The following is a 25,269-nucleotide window of genomic DNA, read 5'->3' as shown; positions in this document are numbered from 1 at the left end:
CATTGGTTTGTTCAGCGGAGGACGATTGTAAGGAGTGGCGCAGACAGACTTTGTAGGCCTAAAATAAAAAAGTAGGCTAAATGCAGTTCAAAACTGGTAACAGGAGTAGACTAGCAGCATAGGTTTGTTCAGTGGAGGACAACTGTAAGGAGTGGATGACACAGTTAGTAGGGCAAAATAATAAAGTGAAGTAAATGTCTGCCAAAAAAAGTTTTATAAATAAACAGGTGGCATAGCTACGTACAGGGATGGGCTCCTCTGCTGAGTAGCAGACAGTGGTAGTTGGCGCAAAGTATTAACTGGTCTAAATGGAGGCCAGGGCCCCTGTATATTTTTACTATCATCTATCATTTCAACACATTTTTATTGGCAGTGCCATTGAAGGATTTAACAGCACAGACTACACAGTGGTGGAGCCGGGAGAGGTAAGTTTTGCAAGTGGTAGAGCGCTGTTCGAGCTGGGGGAACACTCTCTCGTGGGCGGCGGTACTGGCCCAGGGCCCCTCATATTACGACGGTGTGTCTGACGTTGGTTGTGCACCACCACCGTCAGAGACACTTCATTGTACTATGAGGGACCCTGTGCCAGAGCCGTCGCCCAAGAGTGGGCACACCCACCTGGATAGGCAAATGGCACTCGCACGGGTGCTTGCGCTAGGTGGTGACCACGGCCCTGTGGGGGGAGTCAGCCCATTTATGGAGGTAAAAAAATGGTCTATGGTGGACATTCAGCAGCTGCAAATGGAGGAATTGGAGCAGCCAGTAAGAGGAGTCCAAAAGCAAGACATTTTTCAGGCAAGCTACGTGTCAGCAGGGGAAGGTGGGTGTCACGCCGTATGCGGCGATAAAGGGGCAGGACGGCATACTGGGACCCGCACCTGTCCCTGCCACTATAATTGGGCCCTGGCTTTCCCTTTTCTCAGGGGTACCTATGATGGTTAGGAGGCCTGAGCCGCCAGCGTATCCCTGTCACCTGTGCAGGCCCTATCAGTGGCCCCCTCTCCCCCCAAAGGAGGTGGACAGCACCAGTGTAACAATACAACAAATATCAGGGTATACAGACAAGGTAACTAATAGTCTCAAACTCACCAAATGCTCACACAACCACAGAGGAAACACAGAGAAGGGAAGAGAAGGAATAAATTAGGCAGGTTTAACATGCAACCAAAACAGCAGACACCAATCTCTGTAACTAAACCTCCAACTCCCACACTATGCTTCTTCAACCTCCAAGCCAGGCAGTAGAACTGATCACTGACAATAGCTGAAGTCAGGACTGGGTCTATATAGAGGATCAGATTACAAAATCCACTTCAGTTGAGAGACCCAGCTCTCAGCAACACAGAAATAAGGAACTCCTGCACTGCTGGCACAAAGCAGCCAGGTCAGAATACAGGTGAACGAGGCCCAGAGCACTGCGGTTCTCTGGAACCTCTCTGTCGCGGTAAATAATTAGAAATCCATGATTGGTTCATTTTAATGAAGGTTAGATCATCAACATTTTGGGTAGCCAGACGAGTCCTTTTTTCGGTCAGTATTGAACCAGCAGCACTGAATACTCTTTCTGATAGCACCCTAGCAGCTGGGCAAGTGAGCTCCTGTAATGCATATTCTGCCAATTCAGGCCAGGTGTCTATTTTAGATGCCCAGTAATCAAAGGGGAATGACGTGTGAGGGAGAACATCGATAAGGGAGGAAAAATAGTTCGTAACCATACTGGACAAATGTTGTCTCCTGTCACTTTGAATCGATGCAGCAGTACCTGTCGTGTCTGCGGTCATTGCGAAATAACTCCACAACCTGGTCATGAAACCCCTCTGTCCAACGCCACTTCTGATTTGTGCACCTCTAACACCTCTGCCATGTTGCCCCCTACAGCTCGTGTGAGAACCATCACCGCCTCTGTGTGCTGGGAATGCCTGAACCAAACGGTCTACAAGAGTTGCTTGTTTGGTAGCCAATATTTGCTCAAGGTTCTCATGTGGCATGATATTTTGTAATTTCCCTTTATAGCGTGGATCCAGGAGGCAGGCCAACCAGTAATCGTCATCGGTCATCATTTTTATAATGCGGGGGTCTCTTTTTAGGATACACAAGGCATACTCAGCCATGTGGGCCAATGTTCCAGGTGTCAATTCACTGCTTGTGCTGGGTTGAGGAGCACTTTCTTGCAAATCAACATCACTTGTCTCCCGCAAAAACCCTGTACCTGACCTTGCAACGCCACCATTTTCTATTGCCCCCTGAGAAGCATCCTCCTCCCATAAATATTCATCCCCATTATCCTCCTCCTCCTCCTCTTCGTCCTCCACCTCGTCCGGGAGAGTTCCCTGAGCAGACAATGGCTGACTGTCATCAAGGCTTTCCTCTTCCTCTGGTGCAGACGCCTGCTCCTTAATGTGCGTCAAACTTTGCATCAGTAGACGCATTAGTGGGATGCTCATGCTTATGATGGCGTCGTCTGCACTTACCATCCATGTGCATTCCTCAAAACACTGAAGGACTTGACAGAGGTCTTGTAGCTTCGACCACTGCACACCTGACAACTCCATGTCTGCCATCCAACTGCCTGCCCGTGTATGTGTATCCTCCCACAAATACATAACAGCACGCCTCTGTTCGCACAGCCTCTGAAGCATGTGCAGTGTGGAGTTCCACCTTGTTGCAACTTTGATTATTAGGCGGTGCTGGGGAAGCTGAAGCTGATGGTTCTGCATACGGCTGGAGTGTACGGGTGACCGGCGGATGTGCGAGCAAAGTCTTCGCACCGTCAGGAGCAGAGCTGGTAACCCCGGATAACTTTTCAGGAAGCACTGCACCACCAGGTTCAATGTGTGAGCCAGGCAAGGTATGTGTTTCAGTTCTGAAAGGGCTATGGCGGCCATAAAATTCCTTCCGTTATCACTGACTACCTTGCCTGCCTCAAGATGTACACTGCCCAGCCATGACTGAGTTTCTTGCTGCAAGAACTCGGCCACTACTTCCGCGGAGTGTCTGTTGTCGCCCAAACACTTCATTTCCAACACAGCCTGCTGACGCTTACCACTAGCTGTTCCATAATGGGACACCTCGTGTGCAACACTGGCAGCTGTGGATGGAGTGGTTGTGCGACTGCGCTCTGTGGATGAGCTTTTGCTTCTGGAGGAGGAGGAGGGGTGTCGAACGCCTACTGTCAACTGTTTCCTAGACCTTGGGCTAGGCAGAACTGTCCCACTATGGCTGTCCCCTGTGGACCCTGCATCCACCACATTAACCCAGTGCGCCGTGATGGACACGTAACGTCCCTGGCCATGCCTACTGATTCATGCATCTGTTGTGAGGTGCACCTATCTACTCACTGATTGCCTGAGTGCATGGACAATGCGGTCTTTGACATGCTGGTGGAGGGCTGGGATGGCTTTTCTCGCAAAGAAGTGTCGACTGGGTAGGTCATAGCGTGGTACTGCATAGGCCATCAGGGCTTTGAAAGCTTCGCTTTCAACCAAACGGTAGGGCATCATCACTAACGAGATTAGTCTAGCAATGTGGGCATTCAAACCCTGTGTACGCGGATGAGAGGATGAGTACTTCCTTTTCCTAACAAGTGTCTCTTGTAGGGTGAGCTGGACTGGAGAGCTGCATATGGTGGAACTAGCGGGGGTGGTGGTGGACATGGCAGATTGAGAGAGGGTTGGTGATGGTATTCTTGATGTTGGCCTACATACAGTGTTTCCTTCCAAGAACCTGTTGACTCCCTGACTGCTTTGGCCTTGCAATGATACCTCCACATTTGCTGCAGGTGGTGTCCTAAATAGTGGGCTTACAGTGAGGGAAGCAATGTAGCATTGCTGACTACCTTCATTCTGAGCGGGTGCACCAACGTTACGGGACGTTTGGTAGTTAGTCCAGGCTTGCAAGTGCATGCTGGTTAAATGTCTACGCATGCACGTTGTATTTAAATTTTGGACATTCTTCCCTCTGCTAAAGGTCTTTGAGCATTTCTTACAGATAACTTTGCACTGATCATTCAGATCTTGGTAAAAAAATTCCCACACAGCACTCTTCCTACTATCGAATACCTTTTCAGGCATTGCACGCTTTGCTACTTTCACCGGATGGCCACGCTGTCCTTAAAGTGTTTTTGGTTTTGTCAAGCGTTTCTGACCAGATACGGGCCTGCCAGATGAAAGCTGTTGTGATGTTGATGCCTGCTGCGGATCATCCTCCTCCGCTTCAGAGCTACTGCCAGCGGCACCATGTTCCACCAATGGCTGCCAATCTGGGTCAACAACTGGGTCATCTATCACCTCCTCTTCAATGTCCTGTGCACCTTCCTCTGTGTCACCATGTAAGGTGCTATAGCGTTCGGGACGGGGCACCATAGTCTCATCAGGGTCAGATTCTGGCTCAGTACACTGCGAGGGCAATGTTGTGATCTGAGTCAATGGAAAAGCATAATAATCTAGCTGTGGCTGTGCATCAGTGCACTCCATGTCCGATTCATCTTGTAATGGGCTGTGTCCTATTTCCCTTTCTAACCCTGGCACGGTATGTGTAAAGAGCTCCATCGAGTAAACTGTAGTGTCGCCTGCCGCATCCTTCACTTTTGCTTTGGGTGAAGGACACAAGGAAGTGACTTGTTCCTGACCGTGAGCATCCACTGACGACTCGCTGCTTTTAAATTTGGAACTTTCGGAAGAGGAGGCGAAAGAGCTAGAGGCTGAGTCAGCAAGGAAAGCCAAAACTTTTTCCTGCTGCTCCGGCTTTAAAAGCGGTTTTCCTTCTCCCAGAAAAGGGAGCCTTCGAGGCCTTGTGTAGCCAGACGATGACGCTGTCTGAACAACTCGAGCCTTAGGTGCTATTTTGCTTTTCCCACTACCACCAGATGCTCCACCACCACCACCATCATTACCAGCTGGCAATGACCGCTCACGGCCTCTTCCCCCAGACTTCCTCATTTTTGGGAAAATGTAACCAAACTAACAACCGTTATATGATACTGTAAAACAAGGTAGAGGGTGTATATAAACTTGTTGAGAATTTAAATCTCCCTTTATTATGTGGGAGACTGCTGCAAAAATCAGGCCCACTGTATTACACTACACAATGTAAGTGGCAGAAAGTGGCTGGCAGATATACGACAAACAGAAGTGACGCAGATCCACTTAGCGGCAATTTAAATCTCCCTTTTTTGTGTGGGAGACTGCTGCTAAAAACAGGCCCACTGTATTACACTACACAATGTACGTGGCAGAAAGTGGCTGGCAGATATACGACAAACAGAACTGACGCAGATCCACTTAGCGGCAATTAAAATCTCCCTTTTTTGTGTGGGAGACTGCTGCAAAAATCAGGCCCACTGTATTACACTACACAATGTACGTGGCAGAAAGTGGCTGGAATATATATATATAACAAAAAGGGACCGTACTACAATAACAATCTCCCTACAATGATCTCAGGAAAAGTATGGCAGCCAGCAATAAAAAGGACTGCTGCACACAAAAGTGGGGACAAATAAACAATAGAACTGTGCAGAAAGGAGCAACAGGATTTTTGTTTTTAAAAAAGCAGTTGGTTTGCACAGCGGCGTACAAACAGCAATGCAGCTATCAGGGAGCCTTATAAGCTACAGAGCTGATGCACAGAAATATAGCCTCCACTGTCCCTGCAAAGAAAAGGTGGTGTTGGACAGTGGAAATCGCTACAGCACAAGCGGTTTGGGGGTTAATCTTCCCTCCCTAACTATATCCCTTCTTCTGACGAAGCTGCAGCAACCTCTCCCTATGCTCAGATCGGCAGAAGTAAGATGGCGGTCGGCGTAAACGCCCCTTTATAGCCCCGTTTCGCTCAACCCTACTAACCACTAAATCACAATGCTGCCCTTTTTTCCCTATGTGTAAGCTTTGATCTGTGTCATCCATTCACTATCCAGATTCACTGTAAGTAGCAGCTGAGTTCCCTGCCTTGGCTTTTAATACAAGCTGTGATAATCCTTTCAGAGGTACATAGTGTGGTGTGATAGCTGCAAGGCATTATAAGGACGTCAGCCCGGGCCGCGCCCAAGGTCACGTGAGTCTTCCTTAGTTTGTGCAATCTTCTATAATGTGTAAAATGTCGATGGACATTTTTGGAAATTCACAAGAAGCAAAAATGTTTCTACTTTACTGGTTTCAGTAAGTTTCTAAAAAAAATAGCCACAAATTTGACTTAAATCTAACGACATTGTTCATCTCCATTACATGGATGGAAGTAAAAGATGCCTCATGGACCTAAGTTGCTTGAACTTGTTAACCTTCATCCCAGCGTTGGTCCCGAGAGGTGCGGGGGAGAGTGCTCTCCCGGTGGTACTGTACCTTCTCTTTTATATATAGAGCATTGTACAGTAAGGAAATAATACATTAATGGAAAGGTTGAACATCTTAATTATATCAGCGCGTTTTAGACATTCACGGGGACAATAACAGCATGCTCTCAGCTAGGAAATCACGGCTTGGTATTGTCTGTATTGTGTTCTTTAATAGATGTGCTTATACATTTTCTATTGTACGTCCACTAGCGCAATGTCACATATCAATTATTAAATGGAGACAGAGCTGCAGACTCAGAAGACTAAGTACTGAACTGTATGAATATAATTTCTGGCCAGAACATAAAGCCCCTGTAATGTCACGTCAGGGAAAAACGTTCCATTACATGTAATATTCTTCATTATTATCAATATTAAGTAATGCTGGTAGATAAAGAGGAGTGAATCGATTTGATGTGAATCCATGTAGAATTCTTTTTAACTTGAACAATTTGCAATTTGATTCAAGAGAATCGTCTAAAATGGTCTTTGTCATTTTACACACTGTAGAAGATGGCATCAGCCACAAATACTCACATGACCCGGGGTGTTGCCTCGTGGGCTTCCCCATAATGCATTGTAGCTATCACATCATCATGGCTAATCAGGATAGATTCTCACAGCCTGTATAAAAGCTGAGGCAGGGAATGCAGCTGCTATTTCCTGATTTATCTGGATAGTGAGAGGACGTCACAGCTTAGCCATAGAGCTAGGGAGAGAAACATTACATATAGTGTGAGACAGCATAACAGGGACGATTCACCCTTTTACCCATAGCCATATATATTGAGGTTACTATGACATTATTAAGGTCACTATGACATTATTGAGGTCACTATGAATTACTAAGGGGGTGTTTTTTTTGTATTAAAATTATGAAAAGGGTTTGATACAGTCATAAGACACCCCAGAGTGTTACACATGTTTTTTTCAGAACAATTAGATTACCTGAGATTTGCCATAAATAAGCAAATTTGAATTGAAAATGTTTTCTCAATCTCTTCTGGAAGAAAGGAATATCATTCTGCATTTGCACTTAGATCTACTGTAAAGACATGGATTTTTCTGCTGCGAGTGAGGCAGACAGAGCTGCTTTTCTTGCGATAAGGACACAGAGTTGTTTACAAAAGATACCATACCCTGGCAAATACTGGGAAATTAGACTGAACGTCTTGGCTGATCATAATACACTGCTCAACAAAATAAAGGGAAAACTAAAATACCACATCCTAAATGTCCTCGAATGAAATATTTTGGTTGAACTTGTAAATCTTTATTCGTTACATAAGGGAATGCCTTGAGAACGATAAAACAAAAAAAATTATCACTGTAAATCAAAATGAATATCCCATGGAGGCCTGGAGTTGGAATGTTGCTCAAAATCAAAGTGGTCAATCAAATTACAGGCTGATGCAACTTCAGAGAAAATGCCTCAAGACAAGGAAATGATGCTCAGTAGTGTGTGTGGCCTCCACGTGCCTGTATGACCTCCGTACAATGCCTGGGCATAGTCCTGATGAAGCGGTGGATGTTCTCCCGAGGGATCTCCCCCCTGACCTGGATTAAAGCAACAGTCTACTCCTGGACAGTCTGTGGTGCAAAGTGGCATTGGTGGATGGAACGAAACATGATGTCCCAGATGTGCTCAATTGGATTCAGATCTTGGGAACGGGCGGGCCAGTGCATAGCATCAATGCTTTCATCATACAGGAACTGCTGACACACTTCAGCCACATGAGGCCTAGTATTGTCCTGCATTAGGAGGAACCCAGGGCTCATTGCACCTGCCTATGGTCTCAAAATGGGTTTGAGGATCTCATCCCGGTACCTAATGGCAGTCATGGTACTTCTGGCTAGCACATGGAGGGCTGTGGAGCCCTCCAAAGAAATGCCTCCCCAACCCATTACTGACCAACTGCCAAACCAATCATTCCGGAGGATGTTGCAGGCAGCAGATCGCTCTCCACGGCGTCTGCAGACTCTGTCACATCTGTCAGATGTGCTCAATGTGAACCTGCTCTCATCTGTGAAGAGCACAGGGTGTCAATATAGAATCTGCCAATCTTGGTGTTCTCTGGCCCATGCCAATCGCCCTGCATGGTGTTGGGCTGTAAGCATAATATGCAATTGTGGATGTCGGGCCATCATTCCATCCTCATGGAGTCTGTTTCTGACAGATTGAGCAGACACATGGATGTTTGTGGCCTGCTGGAGGTCATTTTGCAGGGCTCTGGCAGTGCTCCTCCCTTTCCTCCTTGAACAAAGGCTGAGGTAGTGATCCTGCTACTGGGCTGTTGCCTTCCTACGGCCCCGTCCACATCTCCTGGTGTACTGGCCTGTCTCCTGGTATGTGCTTTATGCTCTGTACACTGTGCTAACAGACATAGCCACCCCTCTTGCCACAGCTTGTATTGATGTGCCATCCTGGATGAGCTGCACTACCTGAGCAACTTCTGTGGGTTGTAGACTCATACCTACTGTACCGCTAGGGCTGAGAGCAATGACAAAATGCAAAAGTGACCAAATCAACTGCCAAAAAGTTTGAGAACAGAGACATGGTCTATGGTCACCCCCTGCAGAACAACTCCTTTATAGGGGCTGTCTTGCTAATTTCCTATCATTTCTACCTATTGTCTGTTCCATTTGTGCAACAGCAGGAGAAATTGATTCACAATCGGTGTTGCTTCTTAACTGGACAGGTTTATTTCACAGGCGTGTGATTGACTTGGAGTTACATTGTGTTCAAGTGTTTTATTTTTTTGACCAGTGGATATCTGATATTCAGGAACTATTCTTGAGTGGAGGTTATTCTGACTCATGGATATGTAGAACACAGTGGTGCCTGGATAGGCCTCTCTTTTCGGGCGCTTCCGTATTCACCTGTACTCACGTTCATACCGATTAATCAGACAGCTTAACTCAGCCACAATCTCATGTAAGAAAACTCCAGGAAAAGAGGGTTGCTTTAACTGAAATTCTTGTATTATGATGAAAGTAGCAGGTAAAAAGGAATATTCAACAGAGGACATGTAGTAGGATGCATGCAGATGGAAGGATGATAACAAAATGGAGAATGAGGGAGGGAACAACATACATACAGGCCTACAGGGAGAGAGTTGGGACAAAATACAGGGAAAGGCAAACTTCTGTCTAGAAAGAAGGATTGAACACAAGCAATGCGAATATTAAATGATTTCTCAAGTCGTGAGACATGACAGAGGTCAGGGGCACAACTTTCCCTTTCTTATAATTTAAGAATCTTTATTATTACAGGTCCACGATCTGCAGTGAAATATTAAGAAGGATCGAATACGAACAACATATCAATGGCGGAAAAAGTTTGTTTGCTGTGAGAGAGGCAGAAAGAGCTGCTTCTCTCGCCATGAGGACACAGAGTTGCTCACATGAGACCTCACACTGACCAATACTGGGGAAATAAATGAAAAATATTCAATCTTGTATGTTTTATACTTTAGAGTTATTTTGCAATGATTTATTATATCTTCCATTGCCGTATTTTCTATTCACTTGATTGTGGTGGTAATTATGAACCTGTCGTCATATCTCATTACTGTGTTTTACCTGTCACAGATATAAAGTCTCCTTATGTTTTACATCATAAAAGCAATTACATTCTCATTCACCTTGAAGTTTAATTAATGAAAAGCTCGGTGCATTACAATTCAATCAGGTAACATCATGGAACAGCGAGGAGCTCGGCGTAATTGCAGATTCTAAATTGCAGGGTGACTGTCATTGAATACGTTAGGATGTACCAGACTGGGTGACATGAATGCTGCTTTCACACCTCCAAAGAGAATAATATTCACTAATAGCACACTTTACACTATTAGGCTTTTCTGTTTCTGACTGCACGACCCTCTTTCGGAAAACACAAAACCAGGCGGCGGTCACTTGTTCAACGAGGATCCGGCTGCTGAAATCCCTTATGAAGCCAATGTCGTCATGAGGACTAAGTTTTTGTTCCAGTTTCTTAGGGTCCAGGCAGGGATTTTTTAAGGAAAAAAAGCTACCAGGTTGGTGAGCGAACTGCAAAGTATGTCCTATGAGGAACAGTTAAAGGATCTGAGAATGTTTAGCTTGCAAAAAAAAAGGATAAGAGGAGACTTCATAGCTGTCTACAAATATCTGAAGGGCTGTCACAGTATAGAGGGATCATCATTCTCATTTGCACATGGAAACACGAGAAGCAATGGGATGAAACTGAAAGGGAGAAGATACAGATTAGATATTAGAAAAAACTTTTTGACAGTGAGGGTGATCAATGAGTGGAACAGGCGGCCACGAGAGGAGGTGAGTTCTCCTTCAATGGAAGTCTTCAGACAGAGGCTGGACATATGTCTGTCTGAGATACTTTAGTGACTCCTGCATTGAGCAGGGGGTTGGACCCCGGAGGTCCCTTCCAATGCTAACATTCTTTGATTCTAAGAAAGCAGTTATGCCACACGTTCTCTCTTTTTCTTCCATCATACTTTTACGCTGTATGGAATGCCAAATATGTGTATAAGGGCTGGTGCACTCGTCCAGTTTTCTTCCACAAGAGCTAGCCATGATTTTCACAGCACTCAAGGTCCTCAGAAAAAATTGGAGACTTGTCTGATTTTGATCCAAGGGGTCAGATCAAAATCGGCAATGCACGTCTACGAATTCATGAAAAAAATCAGACCACGTTCAGGTGCAATTCAAGTGTGGTCCAAGTTTCACGGACTGACATAAAGATGAAAGTGGAGAAACTTTTTCTTTTTTCTCTACAAATACGAAAGAAACTGATGACACTTGGATCACACCCTGGTCAATGTCTGATGAGAATAATGACTCCAGTTTTCATGACTGTGGAGACATCGGCTTTGTGAATATCGCCCATAACTTAGTGTCATGGACCATATATTAATTAGGACATCTTATTTATTATGACTCTTTCTCTTTAATTGATGGTTTACACAGATTTTTTATTATATATATGGAGCACCCCTACTGCCGCAGGGCCGAGGGGTACCCGGTACCGGGCCTCTGAGTCTCTGCTCTGGGGTTGTCACGGTGGCTAGACCCGGTCCGTGACCCTGCTGAGGGGCGTCCAGTGAAAGATGTGGATGGTGGTGATGTTGTGGTGCAGGTCGCAGTAAATAATGAGGACACCAGGTTGCAGTCTCTTTACCTCTTTTCTGAAGGCTTCAGGATCCTCAATCCAGAGTACGGTTAACCTGGCTGCCTGAGTCCGGCCGGTCCAATGGCACCTCCAGAGTTCCCTTTGCAGGTGGAAATCTGTGCCTACCTTCTAGCGCTTGTGTGTTGTGGTCCTCCCCTGTTGTGCTTACGGGATAGTCTCCACAACTGTTGTGTCTGTTTCTGAAGTTCCCTCACAACTCGATTAAGATGTTCTGCTTCGTCCCCCAGATGATATGGCTAGGACGCACCCGTATGACGGGTAGGTTCGGAGGTATTCCGGGACCCTAGAGTCGCCCCTCTCCTATTGTTGCCCCCTATGTCTTCTTAGGTGATTTAGGTGAGACAGCCCGCCTATAACTGACTGTCCTGCCATAGGTTTGAAGTATTGCTTGGAGCCTAGTACTTCCTCGGCGTTCCGGCCACCGGTTACGCGCCTCAGTAGGATGTTGCCTCATCTCACAGCACGACTCCTACTGGTATTTCTCCTTGTTGCGTTGATCTCGTTTCTCACTCAGCACAATAAACCTCGCTTCTTGTCCTTTCTTGGGGTACCGCCGCGATGAAGTGCAGGCGCGGTCCCGTAACGTTCTTTCTGTTTGCTAGGCCTCTGTCAGGATCCCACCCCTGACAGGGACCCCCCTGAATCTTCCCCTGCAACACCCTCTGCCACAGGATGTTGCCTGGTTCCCATCCAGTCAGCTTCTGTCTAACTTCCTATCCAACCCCCAGTTTTACCAGATTGTGAGGAGTGGCCTAATACATAGCACCCTTAGCTCCCCCTGGAGGCCAGACTGTGAAGTGTATTGGTGTCTGTGATACCTGGTCAGGTGAACTCCTTCAGTGCCATCAGACGTACCGGAGCCCCCCTTAGCGGCGGAGCATCAGTACTGCAACGACCAGGACTCTGGGGCGCTGCATATATATATATATATATGTACACACATTTTTAATTTTTTTTCACAATCTTAAGAAGCTTTTTCCACTTTTGATTTAACATTGTTTGAAATTTAATTTTAGTTTTTGTGCTTTTGGGTTTTTCTGTTAACATGGAAGTAGCCGGGCTTGTGATAAGTTGCAGTTTTTCATGACACAATCCATTTTACTGTATAATTTATTGGGATAGAGGAATAATAAAAATATTTACAAGGTTTCACTTTTGCAGCATTTATTTTGGGGTAATCTTAACCTGACAAATTGATTCTTCAGATCATTCTGATCACGGCGATAACAGACTTGCATTTTGTTTTCTATGTTTCAATAGCTAAAAAATATTCAGGACTTTGTAATAAATTTTGTTTTTTGTCGACATTTTCTGATACCCGTACATTTTTTTTGAGCTGTGTGAGAGCTTTTTTTTATGATTGGTAAGCTGTCATTTTCATTGATATCATTTTGGGATACATATTACATTTTGATTCCCTTTCAGTCCATTTTCTTTAATGCAAGAGCACTTATGGCTTTTATATTTGTTTTCTTTTACCATTTGGGTTGCCATAGATCAGGATTTAAGGGAGGAGCGATAACAAAATATTTTTTTTTAATTTTTACATTTTTTATTTTAATATTTTTGGATGGAATAAAGGGAAGGTGATGATTCAACTTTATTGCGTTTGCATCTTTTTAATTAACTTTCACTTACTGTATTTTTCGGTGTATGAGACGAACTTTTAACCCCTCAAAATCTTCTTAAGGCTGCCGTCACACTAGCAGTATTTGATCAGTATTTTCCATCAGTATTTGTAAGCCAAAACCAGGAGTGGGTGATAAATACAGAAGTGGTGCATATGTTTCTATTATACTTTTCCTCTAATTGTTCCACTCCTGGTTTTGGCTTAAAAATACTGATATAAAATACTGACCAAATTCTGCTAGTGTGACGGCAGCCTAAAAGTCAGGGGTCTTCTTATACGCCGGGCAGATGCGGACCAATGTGCATATGGTGAGTGGGGGGGAGTGATCCCGATGACAAAGAGAGGGGGCGTCTCACAGGGAAGGAATAAGGGGAGTATCCCCTTATTACCTCATAGTGGCAGCGATGCTCTTGTGCTGGGCGGCGGCGGCGGTGACGGCTCCTCTTTGTGCAGTGTGGGGGCTTTTGCTGGGGGGAGGCGGTGGCATATCTTTGTGCAGCGTCTGGGCTCCGCCTACATTTCCTCAAAGCCCAGAGGCCCCGACAGCTCCATTGCTGCGATGCGGTGGCCTCTGGGAAAATGGCCGCTGGGGCAGCGCATGCTCAGATTCAGATCTCGTCCCGGGATCTCAGGAGACGAGATCTGAATCTGAGCATGCGCCAAAGATACGCCGCCGCTGGCCCCAGCACAGAGCCCCCACGCAGTACAAAGAGGAGCCACCACCGCCACCCCCAAGCACAGAGAGCATGGCTGCCACAATGAGGTAATACGGGGATACTCCACTTACACCTTCCCTGTGAGGCAACCCTTCTCTTCGTCATCAGGACAACCCCACCATATGTGCAGCGCCCCAGAGTCCTGGTCGTTGCAGTACTGTGGCTCCGCCACTATGGGGAGCTATGGTACGTCTGATTGCACTAAGGAGTTTCTCTGACCAGGTAACACTCACACCACACTTCACACTCCGGCCACCAGGGGGGGTGGTTCTATCTAGTAGGCCACTCCTCACACTCTGGTAAAACTGGGGGTTGGACAGGAAGACAGAGAGAAGTAGCTGGGAAGAGCTAGTGAGAGGACCTGTCAGGGATGGGATCCTGGCAGACTCCTCAGAGCAGAACAAACCAGTGAACAACGGGAATACAGTAAAGAGGAATTAGGACCAGAAGGAGTCGTGCTGTTAGACCGAGGCAACATCCTTCTGAGGCGCAAACAGTCGGTGGCCGGAACGCCGAGCAAGTAAGAGACTCTAAGTACTACTGCAAACCACGGCCGGACAGCCAATTATAGGTTGGCTGTCCCAGTTAACACCTAAGCAGACAACGGAGGCAGCTGTGGGAGAGGGGCGACTCTAGGGTCCCGGAAGAACTCCAGGCCTACCCCGTCATACGGGTGCGTCCTACCATATCATCTGGGGGACGGAGAGAACGAATATCAGAGACAGACAGAAACAGTTGTGAGGACTATCCCGGGAGCTCAGCAGGGAAGGACTACAACACACAGCGCTAGAAGGTAGACACTGATTCCCACCTGTAAAGAGAACTCCTGATGTGCCTTTGGACCGGCCGGTCTCAGACAGCCCTGTTGACAGCGCTCTGGACTGAGGACTCTAAAACCTTCAGTAAAGAGGTAAAGAGACTGCAACCTGGTGTCCTCATTATTTACTACGACCTACACTGCACCGCAACATTACCTTCGCATCTATCATTGTGCGCCCCTCAGCAGGGTCACGGACCGGGTCTAGCCACCGTGACAACCCCAGTACAGAGACTCAGAGGCCCGGTACCGGGTACCCCTCAGCCCTGCGGCAGTGGGGGCGCTGCATATGCACATTGGTCACCCAACCCTATAAGCTGACACACGGCGTATAAGAAGACCCCCGACTTTTAAGAAGATTTTATATTTTAACTAGAAAAGTTGGGGGGTCGTCTTATACGCCCAGTCATCTTATACGCCGGAAAATACAGTATATTTTTTTTAAGTCCTCTCCTAAATAATTGTGGTAACTGGCATGGAAGAAACAGAGGGATCTTTCCCAGTTCTCGTTTCCGTACTTCTGCCACCATTTTTGGTGATTGTAACTCCAATGAGGATGACCGTCGGAGATCTAAGCATTTCCTGATGCTCCTCCAAGACATCACACTTGTGGTGGTCACAGCAGCCTTGGGCGGAGGATTCCACCAGTGTAATTTCACATGCAGTGTGACATACCGGTAAATCCAACAGGAGGCTGTAGCAAATGCGGTGTCGGTGTTCACCACTAAATGCACGTTCCATTATTACATTTTAAACAATTCAATGTTAAATACAAGGTCACTAAGGTTGTGTGTAATGTATGTATATCCTCGGGAAGATTTACATAAAGATTACTGATTCTTCCATTTAATCCCTACAGCCAAATACACAGAAGAAATACTAATGAGCGGCATCACTGATGTAGTATTAAAGCAAAGCTCAGTCAACAATTAAAGTTTTGAATCCTCGCGCCATATCTGGGAGCAGAACGTAAACTCTCTTGTGCTCCATACTTTTCCTGCCCATAGCCGTATTAAGTCCAATCTGCACCTACGGAGGTTGTGGAGAACCAGAGTGCTCTGGAGTATTGAGGGTTTGTCGTTGCTCTCTGCTGGGCTTTACGTCTTGTGTAGAATCTGTACCACATGATATTGGCGGGAAAATGGAAGGAGCTCAGGGAATGTCTCCCTATATTAGGTTATTATTCTACCTCTTTCTTGATCAGGTGTTCACTGGGCTTCAAAGTCAGGACCTGCCGGGACGGAGAATCAGGAACAGTCTGCTCTGCTATCTATGGGAGGATTTTCTCAGAATGAATCCCTCAAAACCCATCATGTCTTGGTTTATATCTGCATAAGCCGTCTGAGATCGGCACATTTATTTGAGCGAAACTGAATTGCACTTGAACTCTTTTTGTAATTTTCTGCCCAAATTCAGCAAAGTGAAGGCTAGATTCCATCGCCATTTTGCTGTCCTGTTGACGGCTGTCAAGTGGTAAAACATTTTTTTTTAGTAAGTTTCCTCACTCCCAACTTGTCCCAGGAATCTTCGCTGCCTTTGGTGCCTACTGCACACCAAAAACCTGGTCATGACCAGACATCTTGTTCTAGAATGATGAAGACACCAGACCTTGGAGGTCATGGTGCGTCATGACATAGTGCCATCATGACTTGCCCTGACCTCTGACACCTGCTTATGGACAGAAGCCGTATACTAGAGTGAAGAAAGCGGTACGCATATGTGGAAAAAAAGCACAGAAGATCAGATAGTAGGCAGTGGACAGCAGTGGTGCCAGAATAGGTGAGGTGAGCATAATTGGGAATATTCAATTTGCGGGGAATAACTGGTGTTTGTATTGCAGCCACAGCGTACTCGCACATACTCTGTATGTCAAAGGGAATCTGTCCCCAGGGACGTATATGGCCTATTAATATGGGCATACAGGTAATAGAAATGTTACACTAGTCCTATCTGTATGCATCACATTAGTGGTCTAGATGCTGAGAAATCTTATTTTTTACTTATGTTAATGATTTTTTTTTTGCGGTACCTGGAAGAAATCGTTGCCTCCTGTCTTCATTATAATAATAGCCCCTTCCCATGCACATCAGTTGTGGCTCCAGAATCCTTCTGTGGGCACTTACCGGAAGCACGTCGCTAATCCCTTCCATCGATGACCCCGTCACATGATCGCGGGTCACCGATGGGTTAGCATGACAACTAGAGATCTGCAGCAGACCTCTAAGGTTGTCATTGCCAGATTACTATGGGAGCCACTCCATTTTTCGGCGCTCATAGCAAGTGAGCATTTTTGCCACATACAGGCGATCTGATCATCGCCTGTGTGTAGCAGAGGCGATTGAAGTACGGCAGCTTTTAGTCTCTTATGGAAAATATTGAATCACACACAAAGTACAAAAAAATGTTTTTAAAAATATATAAAAATTAAAAAAGTATAAAAGTTCAAATCACCCTTTCACCCCATTAAAAAAAAACAAAAAATACCAAATAAACATATACACATACACAAATATCAAATATACATGTTCAGAATCGCCCGATCTATCAATATATAAAAAAATTGACCAGATCGCTGAACAGCGTAAAGAGAAAAAAATTCAAAACGCCAGAATTACATTTTTTGGTTACTGCTACATTGCAATAAAATGCAATAACTGGCAATCAAAAGTTTGGATCTACACCAAAATGGTATCAATAAAAACGGCATCTCGGTGCGCAAAAAATAAGCCCTCACCCAATCCGAGATCACAAAAAATGGAGACGCTACGGGTCTGGGAAAATGGTGCCTTTTTTTATAACAAATTTTGGAATTATTTTTCACCCCTTAAATAAAAAAGAACCTAGACATGTTTGGTGTCCATGAACTCGTAATGACCTGGAGAATCATAATGGCAGGTCAGTATCAGCATTTATTGAACATGGTATAAAAAAAAAATGTGGAATTGCAATTTCACACACACATTTTTTTCACATTTTTCAGTACACGATATGTTAAAACCAGGAGTGTAACAATCAGAGGAAAAGTATAATAGAAACATGTCACCACTTCAGCATTTTTTACCCACTCCTGGTTTTGGATTAGACATATTGATGTGAAATACTGACCGTGATTTTACTGGATCTATCCCCTAGAACAAATGCCACCCTAGGGCACCATGGATAATGAATATAACCAATAACACAATAAAGAACATAACCCACTAGAGGTGCTGGGGATTGTTGTAACCATTGAGCTTCTCTAATACTACTATTTATTTTACTCATTTACATAGCGCCTTTAATTCCGCAGCCTTTACGGACATCATCATCGCTGTTCCCATTGGGGGTCACAATTTAGGTTTCCTATCAGGATGTCTTTGGAGTTTGGGAGGAAATCCGAGAACATGGTGGAAACTCAAGCAAACATGGGGAGAACATACAAACTCCTTGCAGATATTTTTCTTGGTGGAAATCGAACCCAGGACCCCAGAGCTGTAAGTGCTACTGTGCCTCTGTGCTGCCCATTGTGAATATTACCATGAATACTATCCCTAATGTCTAAATCACTCTATGAAAAATTTAATGTAGATCAGTATTATTTTTTTTGGTGGCTGGGGTATTCTTATTATTTTTACCCTTAGCTACCAATTTGCTTCTAAGTCCCTTTTGAAAGCCATTCTTCTTGCTTTAGCCACAAATCGTCTCCATAAAGTCAATAATTTGCATCACAGAGCTATTTGTCGGAGCTCATTTTATACATTTCTGCAGTTAATTACGCCTCTGAATGGGATCGGAGGTTTTCTTTCGGCTCTATTACTCTTCTATTTACAGGGGAGATTTTCCCTTTCTAAGCCGTAATTCCCTATAATGTCCATGACTGTGTTGTATTGTTATACCGCACTTATGGCTTCCATTAGGTTTGCTCCCTTGTCTACACACTGTAATTGTATTTTTCCTGTTACTACAAACGTGCAAATTGGTTCGAGGCTAATCAAATTCACCAGAATTTTTTGGGAAAAAAAAATCAGGTTCTCCAGAACCTTATTTTTTTGTGATTTGCCATTTTGCCGATTTGTAGAGGACCAGAAGAAAAAACAAAACAGGACCTCGCCACTCATGTATCCGACGGCTGCCGCCCGCCTCTGAGCAGCTCTCACCGACAGTGTGTGCGACGTTCTCTTGGCTCTTCCGTCATCTTCACTGGGCGCCGGGTCTTTTTGCATTGAATAGGCCTTTGAAGCCACAACGCACATATTGATGTCGGAGGCCAATTCGGCACCAGAAGGCCCAGTAGTGAGTGGGGATTCTGGACGAGCCAGAGAAGACATAGCTCGTGAGCCGGATGGATGGAGCTGTGTAGATTACAGGTTGTTGCGCAGATGACTAGGAGCTACGCGGATGTGCAGATGACTAGGAGCTACGCGGATGCGCACTTGTCTGGGAGCTGCACCAATGACTGAAGGGAGCTGATGGATGCACCGGCGGGAGGTGACCCGACAGGTTAGTCATTTTTTTCTTCCTACAATGTCTGGAGAGATCTAAAAATACAATTAGCAAAGTTCGATTTGCATTGGATAACTTTGAAGCAAATCAAATTTCCTGCTTAAATTCAAGCGAGGCTACCGAATTCTAATTTCGACAGATTTATTCATCATTCCATTTTTCATTTTTCATGTTCCTTTGGCTTTTTCTTTCCTATATTTTATCACTTACAGATAGTGAATCTCTTTTATCAAAATTATGGCTGACTGCAAAATGTATTAACTGACCAAGAAAGTTAAACCATTTTAACATTTTCGAGACATAGGAAGTACAAAGTCAGGTGCAAGTGTATGTAGCAGGCTCAGGAGCTGCACCCGCAAGTGCAGGCTGTTTTATACAAGCCTCTAACAGCAGCAATAGGATCCAGCTCCGATCACTGCTGTTCACCTACTTAAAGGAGTGGTTGGAGTGGTGCAACACCAGTGTCGGTGTCCATTCAGGTGCCCATTAGCCACCCCTGCAACATAAAGACGGGCTGCTCGTGCACTGCCATAGCAGACTGACGATAGCGGAAGGCCTCAGTCACTGCCATCTTTGTACTCCTATGAAGACCAGCCTGTGACTTGGCTTCATAGGAGACTGTTGTGATTTTTACCATATACTCCAATACGGAAGTATTGGAGTATATAGTAGAAAGCGACTAAACCATCATGCAGATCCAAGTCATTAGAGAGAATAAAAAAAATAAGAGTAATAATAAAAAAATGATTTTTAAAACATAAAAAAATAATAAAAACATAAAAGTTTGAACCACCACACCTTTCCCAAAACAAAACTAAACAATAAACAGAAATAAACATTTAATATCACCACATCCAATCTATGAAAATATAAAATTATTTTCCCATAGAGTAAATGGTATAAAGGGGAAAAAAAAAATCACAATTCCAGATTTTCTATTTCTTGGGTAACCGCATCGCCCTCCGAAAATGCAATAAAAAGCGACAAAACGCTGCATAAATATTGTGCTGTATCAATAAAACCTACAGCTTGGTGCACAAAGAAAACAAGACATTTGATGGAAAAGTGAAACAAACAAGAAAATTTTGGCACAAACAATATGTAAGTTAAAATAAAGTTTACAAAGCTTTAACCACAAATAAATTTAAAAAAAATACAAATCTAGTATCACAGTAATCATGTGGATGCAGACGATAATGCTGTCAGGTCATTTTTACCACTCACTCAACATCCTAAAGACGAAATCTAAAAAACAGTCATGGAATTGCATTTTTTTCTACATTTTTAATGCACTTGTCATTTTTGTATAACATTCTTCAGTACATTATATAATAATGCAAATGGTGTCTTTCAAAACGACAACTCGTCCCTCAATAAACAAGCCTTTACAGGCAGTTTTGGACTGGGGTGGCAAGGACCCACCAGTTACATTGACTCTGGTGACCCACTATTCAGCTTCATGCACATACTATTATTACCCTCTTTCACAAATGTACTTCTGCTTCTATATAAATATAAACTACGTAGTTTGTTTAATAAATGGTGAGATCCTTTTATATGTACATAGTGAATTAATATGTGGCTCAACTACTGCTCATGTTGTGGGTAAGTGGCTTACTCTTGTTTAGGGGCCCACCGGAGGATTCTCCTGTTCATGGCCGGCTCCAGGTTTTTGAGGGCCCTGGGCGAAAGAGTCTCAGTGGGCCCCCCCTTTAACACATACCACGATTCATGATCGCATATAACACAGCCATGTAGTATATAACACAGCCCACGTAGTATATAGCACAGCCACGTAGCATATAACACAGCCATGTAGTATATAGCACAGCCACGTAGCATATAACACAGCCACGTAGTATATAGCACAGCCACGTAGTATATAACACAGCCACTTAGTATATAACACAGCCACATAGTATATAGCACAGCCACGTAGTATATAACAGCCACGTAGTATATAGCACAGCCACGTAGTATATAGCACAGCCACGTAGCATATAGCACAGCCACGTAGTATATAGCACAGCCACGTAGCATATAACACAACCATGTAGTATATAGCACGCTCTCTCCTCCATCATTTGCTTTGAACTTTACCGGCAGACGCCGGTAAAGTTCAAAGCGGCGGGGGAGTTGGCGCTTGCGGCAGGCGGGCCCCCCTGCCTCACAGGGGCTCCATAGCAGCTGCGTGATGTGCCGCTAGCTGAGGGCCCCCGGGGGAGCGGGCGCCCTAGGCACTGGCAGCTGCCTGCCCCTAATGCTGGCCCTGAATGGGCCCCCTGTCTCACCAGGGCCCCGGCACTTGCCCGGGTACGCCAGGTGCTGATGCTGGCCCTGCACCTGTTATGCGGAGGGCCAGTCCGAGCCTGTTTACCAGGTGTATACATGCAAAATTACAAAAGTTATAAAAAGGGAGAATAAAGCTAAATCACAAAATATACAATTTAGCCATTCAGTGACAAAACAACATATGACAACCTGCCACATCCCAGGATTATAGATTTTGCAGTCTGTATTATGTATCACCCTGCCGAATCCTATATATATATATATATATATATATATATATATATATATATATATATATATATATATATATATGTCACTCAAATAAAATCAGTTTGTGTCTCAGTAACCATTGAGTCAAGTTTCAACACATAAATGGGTCATCTGGCATTCTTATAAAAAAGGGATAGTCCTCCTTACCAATCCTTCATTAATGATGTCACATTGATCATTCCAGGAAGGACTGCAGTAAACCATTAGCCTCAGCAGTGACATTTGTATGAAATATAATTATTTTTTTTGGCACACAATAGCAAAAACAGAAAGATAAAACATAAGTAAAAACATATGAGGACAACCACTCACAACCCCCTGCAATGAAAGAATTCAATAAGTGCAATAAATATAACAATCACATAACTCCAAGGCAATATAGCCCATAGTATATATAATATCCAATGCACCCTGGAAAATGAATAATTCAAAGCATGAAGGTTGGACGATGCCTAGTACGTCCTGAGCAGAAATCAAATCAGGGTATAACCCCTAGATTCTGGGGATCCAGCATAAGGCATCCCTGCAATTAGGGTTGTTAGTGAGAAAATCCAAACCTGGGCTGTGATGACAAAGCTGTGAGTGACAATAAATTTAAGCAAGCTAATGGTGGTGACCCATAGTGACTAAGCCACAACAAGGAAAGGTGGCCAAAGATGGCCTAATGCATCAAAGAAAACACAGCAATGAGGCCAAGAAAAAATGGACCAGGCAGGAACGTCCAACCGGATGGGGATGTGTGTGGGGGAACCCAGAAAGGCCCCACGTGTATCGCCGTAACCACTATGGCTTCGTCTTCCCCTGACATCCCCATCTCCAGCCATGAAGAGAACAGGGCAGCGAAGCTCCACCAATGAAAGAACAAGGCAGTAAGGCTACTACCAAAACAACAGAACTGGATTATATGGTCCCATCCATTAAAAGGAAGGCTCTAGTGATAAGTAAATCTGATGAAATTTGAATTCGGGAGTTTTCTTGAAGTTGACCAGGTAATTCATAAGAACATAAATATGTGGTGAAAAAACGTTGCTGCTCACCTGCCTAACTACCACAGGCCCCTGTCTGGTCATATGCATGTACTTTTTGGATTTTTAGAGATCATCATTAGCTGCCAGTATTTCCAACCACAAATAAGCCTCCGACTCATGAGCTGCATGGCCAAGGCCTAGTCAGCAATACGTAGCATGATGTCATGATCTAGGAGGCCTATTTGATGCGATGCTGGAAGCCCTACCAGAGATTGAAGATCACAGAAGAGGACGTGTAGAGTATTCTTTTTCAAAGCCCTCTATAATTCAGCAAAATGGCCGCCCTATCACACGAAGTGAATGAGAGAATGCAAATTGTTTTGTAAAATTCGGGGCAAATTCAATCCACCATGAAGCATCATCTCTAGAAGTTTCCCATTCCTGGGGTAAAATCGAGGGACCTGAGATTGTATTAGGAAATGAAATGCAGAGAAGTAGAGCTACCGAGAAGCTCTACTTCTCTACATTTCCCATTAATGTACATGTAGAATTTGCTTTGTAAAATAGGTAACGTGAAGTTTTGTGGAGAAATTAATCCAAATATGTAAAAAAAAAAAATAAGGTTGACATTATCTGAAAAGATCTCATCAGAAAGAGGTAACACACAAAAAAAGAACCAAATGGTCCTCAAGCCTTAAATTGGAGTTACGGGTTGAAGAAACCCCCAAAAAGACTGTATGGTGTGCGAGCTCCATGTTTTCTACACGATTCCTGTTTTTGAAGTCAGGTTTAAGCAGAGATCAATCATTTACAATGCAGGAATAGCCGCCAGTGCCAGAGGTAGCGCTTCTGAATCATTTCATCACCGCAACTTAACATACATATAGTGAAATGAAATTCCTACCAATTAGTCCACACGAGCGATTCCCAGTGACGTGAAGGTCTCTGCGATGCCGCTGCCGGGGTGCCGCTTCTCTCTTGTATATTATATGCTTATGATGCCTCCCTGCAGCTTCTTTATTATGTAAAGGTTCAATGAAATAATCTCCGTGGGGAAGACGGAAAAATCCGGCCTGAAATGTAGATAAAAGATTAGAGATGAAAATTATCTGCATAAAAAATGTAAAAAGAAAAACATATTTAATGCTTGAAGCTGTAAAAAGAAAAAAGTATCTACCCAAGAAAGTCCAGATGATATTATCCAGCTGTGTCCTTCTCATGCCTCCCAATATATACACATTGTAAATTTACACTAATCAGCTTTACATTGCTAGTGGCTCATGATGAATGCTAAATTTGATTCACTTTTATCTAACTTTACACCACTTAGGTTGGATATTTTTTTATTATACAAATTTTTTACCCCCAAAATTTGGCATATATGAAGCCACGGCAACTTTGTGGCAAACTTCCTCCTGTCAATGAGCCGCAAACAGGGACTAGGAGAGACAAATTGTGCCAAAACATACCAAAATTTGGTTAAGACATGTTCACAACAGCAAAAGTTCCTACAGAAATGCTCCAAAAAAAAAAATAGTGAGGAGCACTTGTGCTATAGAAGTACTTGAGGAATCACAGGTATGTATTTGGGTTTCGGAGACCTTAAAGGGTTTGTCCAATGAAAAGAGGTTTTCACCTATCCATGGGATTAGTGATAATTTACACATCCAACCACCGAAACCTCCATCGATGGCCAGAACAGGGGTCATTCTCATTAGTATGGAGCATGGTGTGCTTGCCCAGCTGCTGCTGGGTCTACTGAGCTCCGCACTCAGATTTCTCCACCAGTCCCATAGAGAAAGAATAGAGTTACCCATCTACAGCCCCACAACTCTGGTCTCCAGCTATGTTCCTTTGCTGGATCTTCAAAGTATATCCCCTCTGTAATGCGGAGCGTTTCAGTGAAACATATATTTGGTTGCAATCTTGCATCTGACAGCTTGTGGTTTCGGCACAATGGATCACATGTTTTCTTAAACTGAAAATAGGCAAATCGATTCGCAAGAAACCTGGTTCAGTGTCCCCATCAGTGATGTGTATCTGCCGGACAAGAACCCTGCAAACAGCCTCCTACCTGCTGGCACCCCCTGCGCCTCTTTTGATTTGTAGGTACAGTGGGGTGATGTTGGTACATGACATGACGTACGCGTGATATAAAGCTGGGCCAACTAATTAGAAGAGATGACCATGGGCCACTGGTATGGTTGCTGGACCAGGGTCTTGTGAGTCGATTCTTTGAATTCTATTTTTACCCTTTACATCCTTTTATTATATTTTGGAGACAAGTCTGGAGATGCTGCAGCCATGGTAGCACGTTTTGACCACCCAGGCCGCTCACAGTAGCATGAGTAACATGCAGCTTGGGATTGTCATGTTGAAAATTGGCTCGTGGGACACTTTGGAGAAATGACCGCACCACTGGTGCAGAACCTTCCTCAGACGACCATTAATAACCTCAATGATAGCGGACGAGGCTGGAGGTGCCGGGATTTCTGCACATGGCTCAGACTCCAGACTAAAACAAATCAAAAGGTTTTGAAAATTTTGTTTCTATATTTTCACCATTTGCAGATCAGTA

General features: G+C 44.3%; 1 protein-coding gene across 1 annotated transcript in view; it reads right to left on the bottom strand.

Annotated features, from left to right (window-relative positions):
• ADAMTS12 (ADAM metallopeptidase with thrombospondin type 1 motif 12) overlaps positions 1-25,269 on the bottom strand; it is a 510,507-nt gene that overhangs the window by 290,801 nt on the left and 194,437 nt on the right. Inside the window, exon 3 of the mRNA XM_077281848.1 lies at positions 23,596-23,764. Within this exon, the coding sequence (XP_077137963.1) occupies positions 23,596-23,764 (169 nt within the window). The remainder of the gene's footprint in view (positions 1-23,595; positions 23,765-25,269) is intronic.

Source organism: Ranitomeya variabilis, chromosome 1 (genome assembly GCF_051348905.1).
Source record: "Ranitomeya variabilis isolate aRanVar5 chromosome 1, aRanVar5.hap1, whole genome shotgun sequence".
NCBI classification, from domain to species: domain Eukaryota; kingdom Metazoa; phylum Chordata; class Amphibia; order Anura; family Dendrobatidae; genus Ranitomeya; species Ranitomeya variabilis.
Note: the sequence above shows the minus strand (reverse complement) of the source record. Positions and strands in the feature narration are given on the sequence as shown.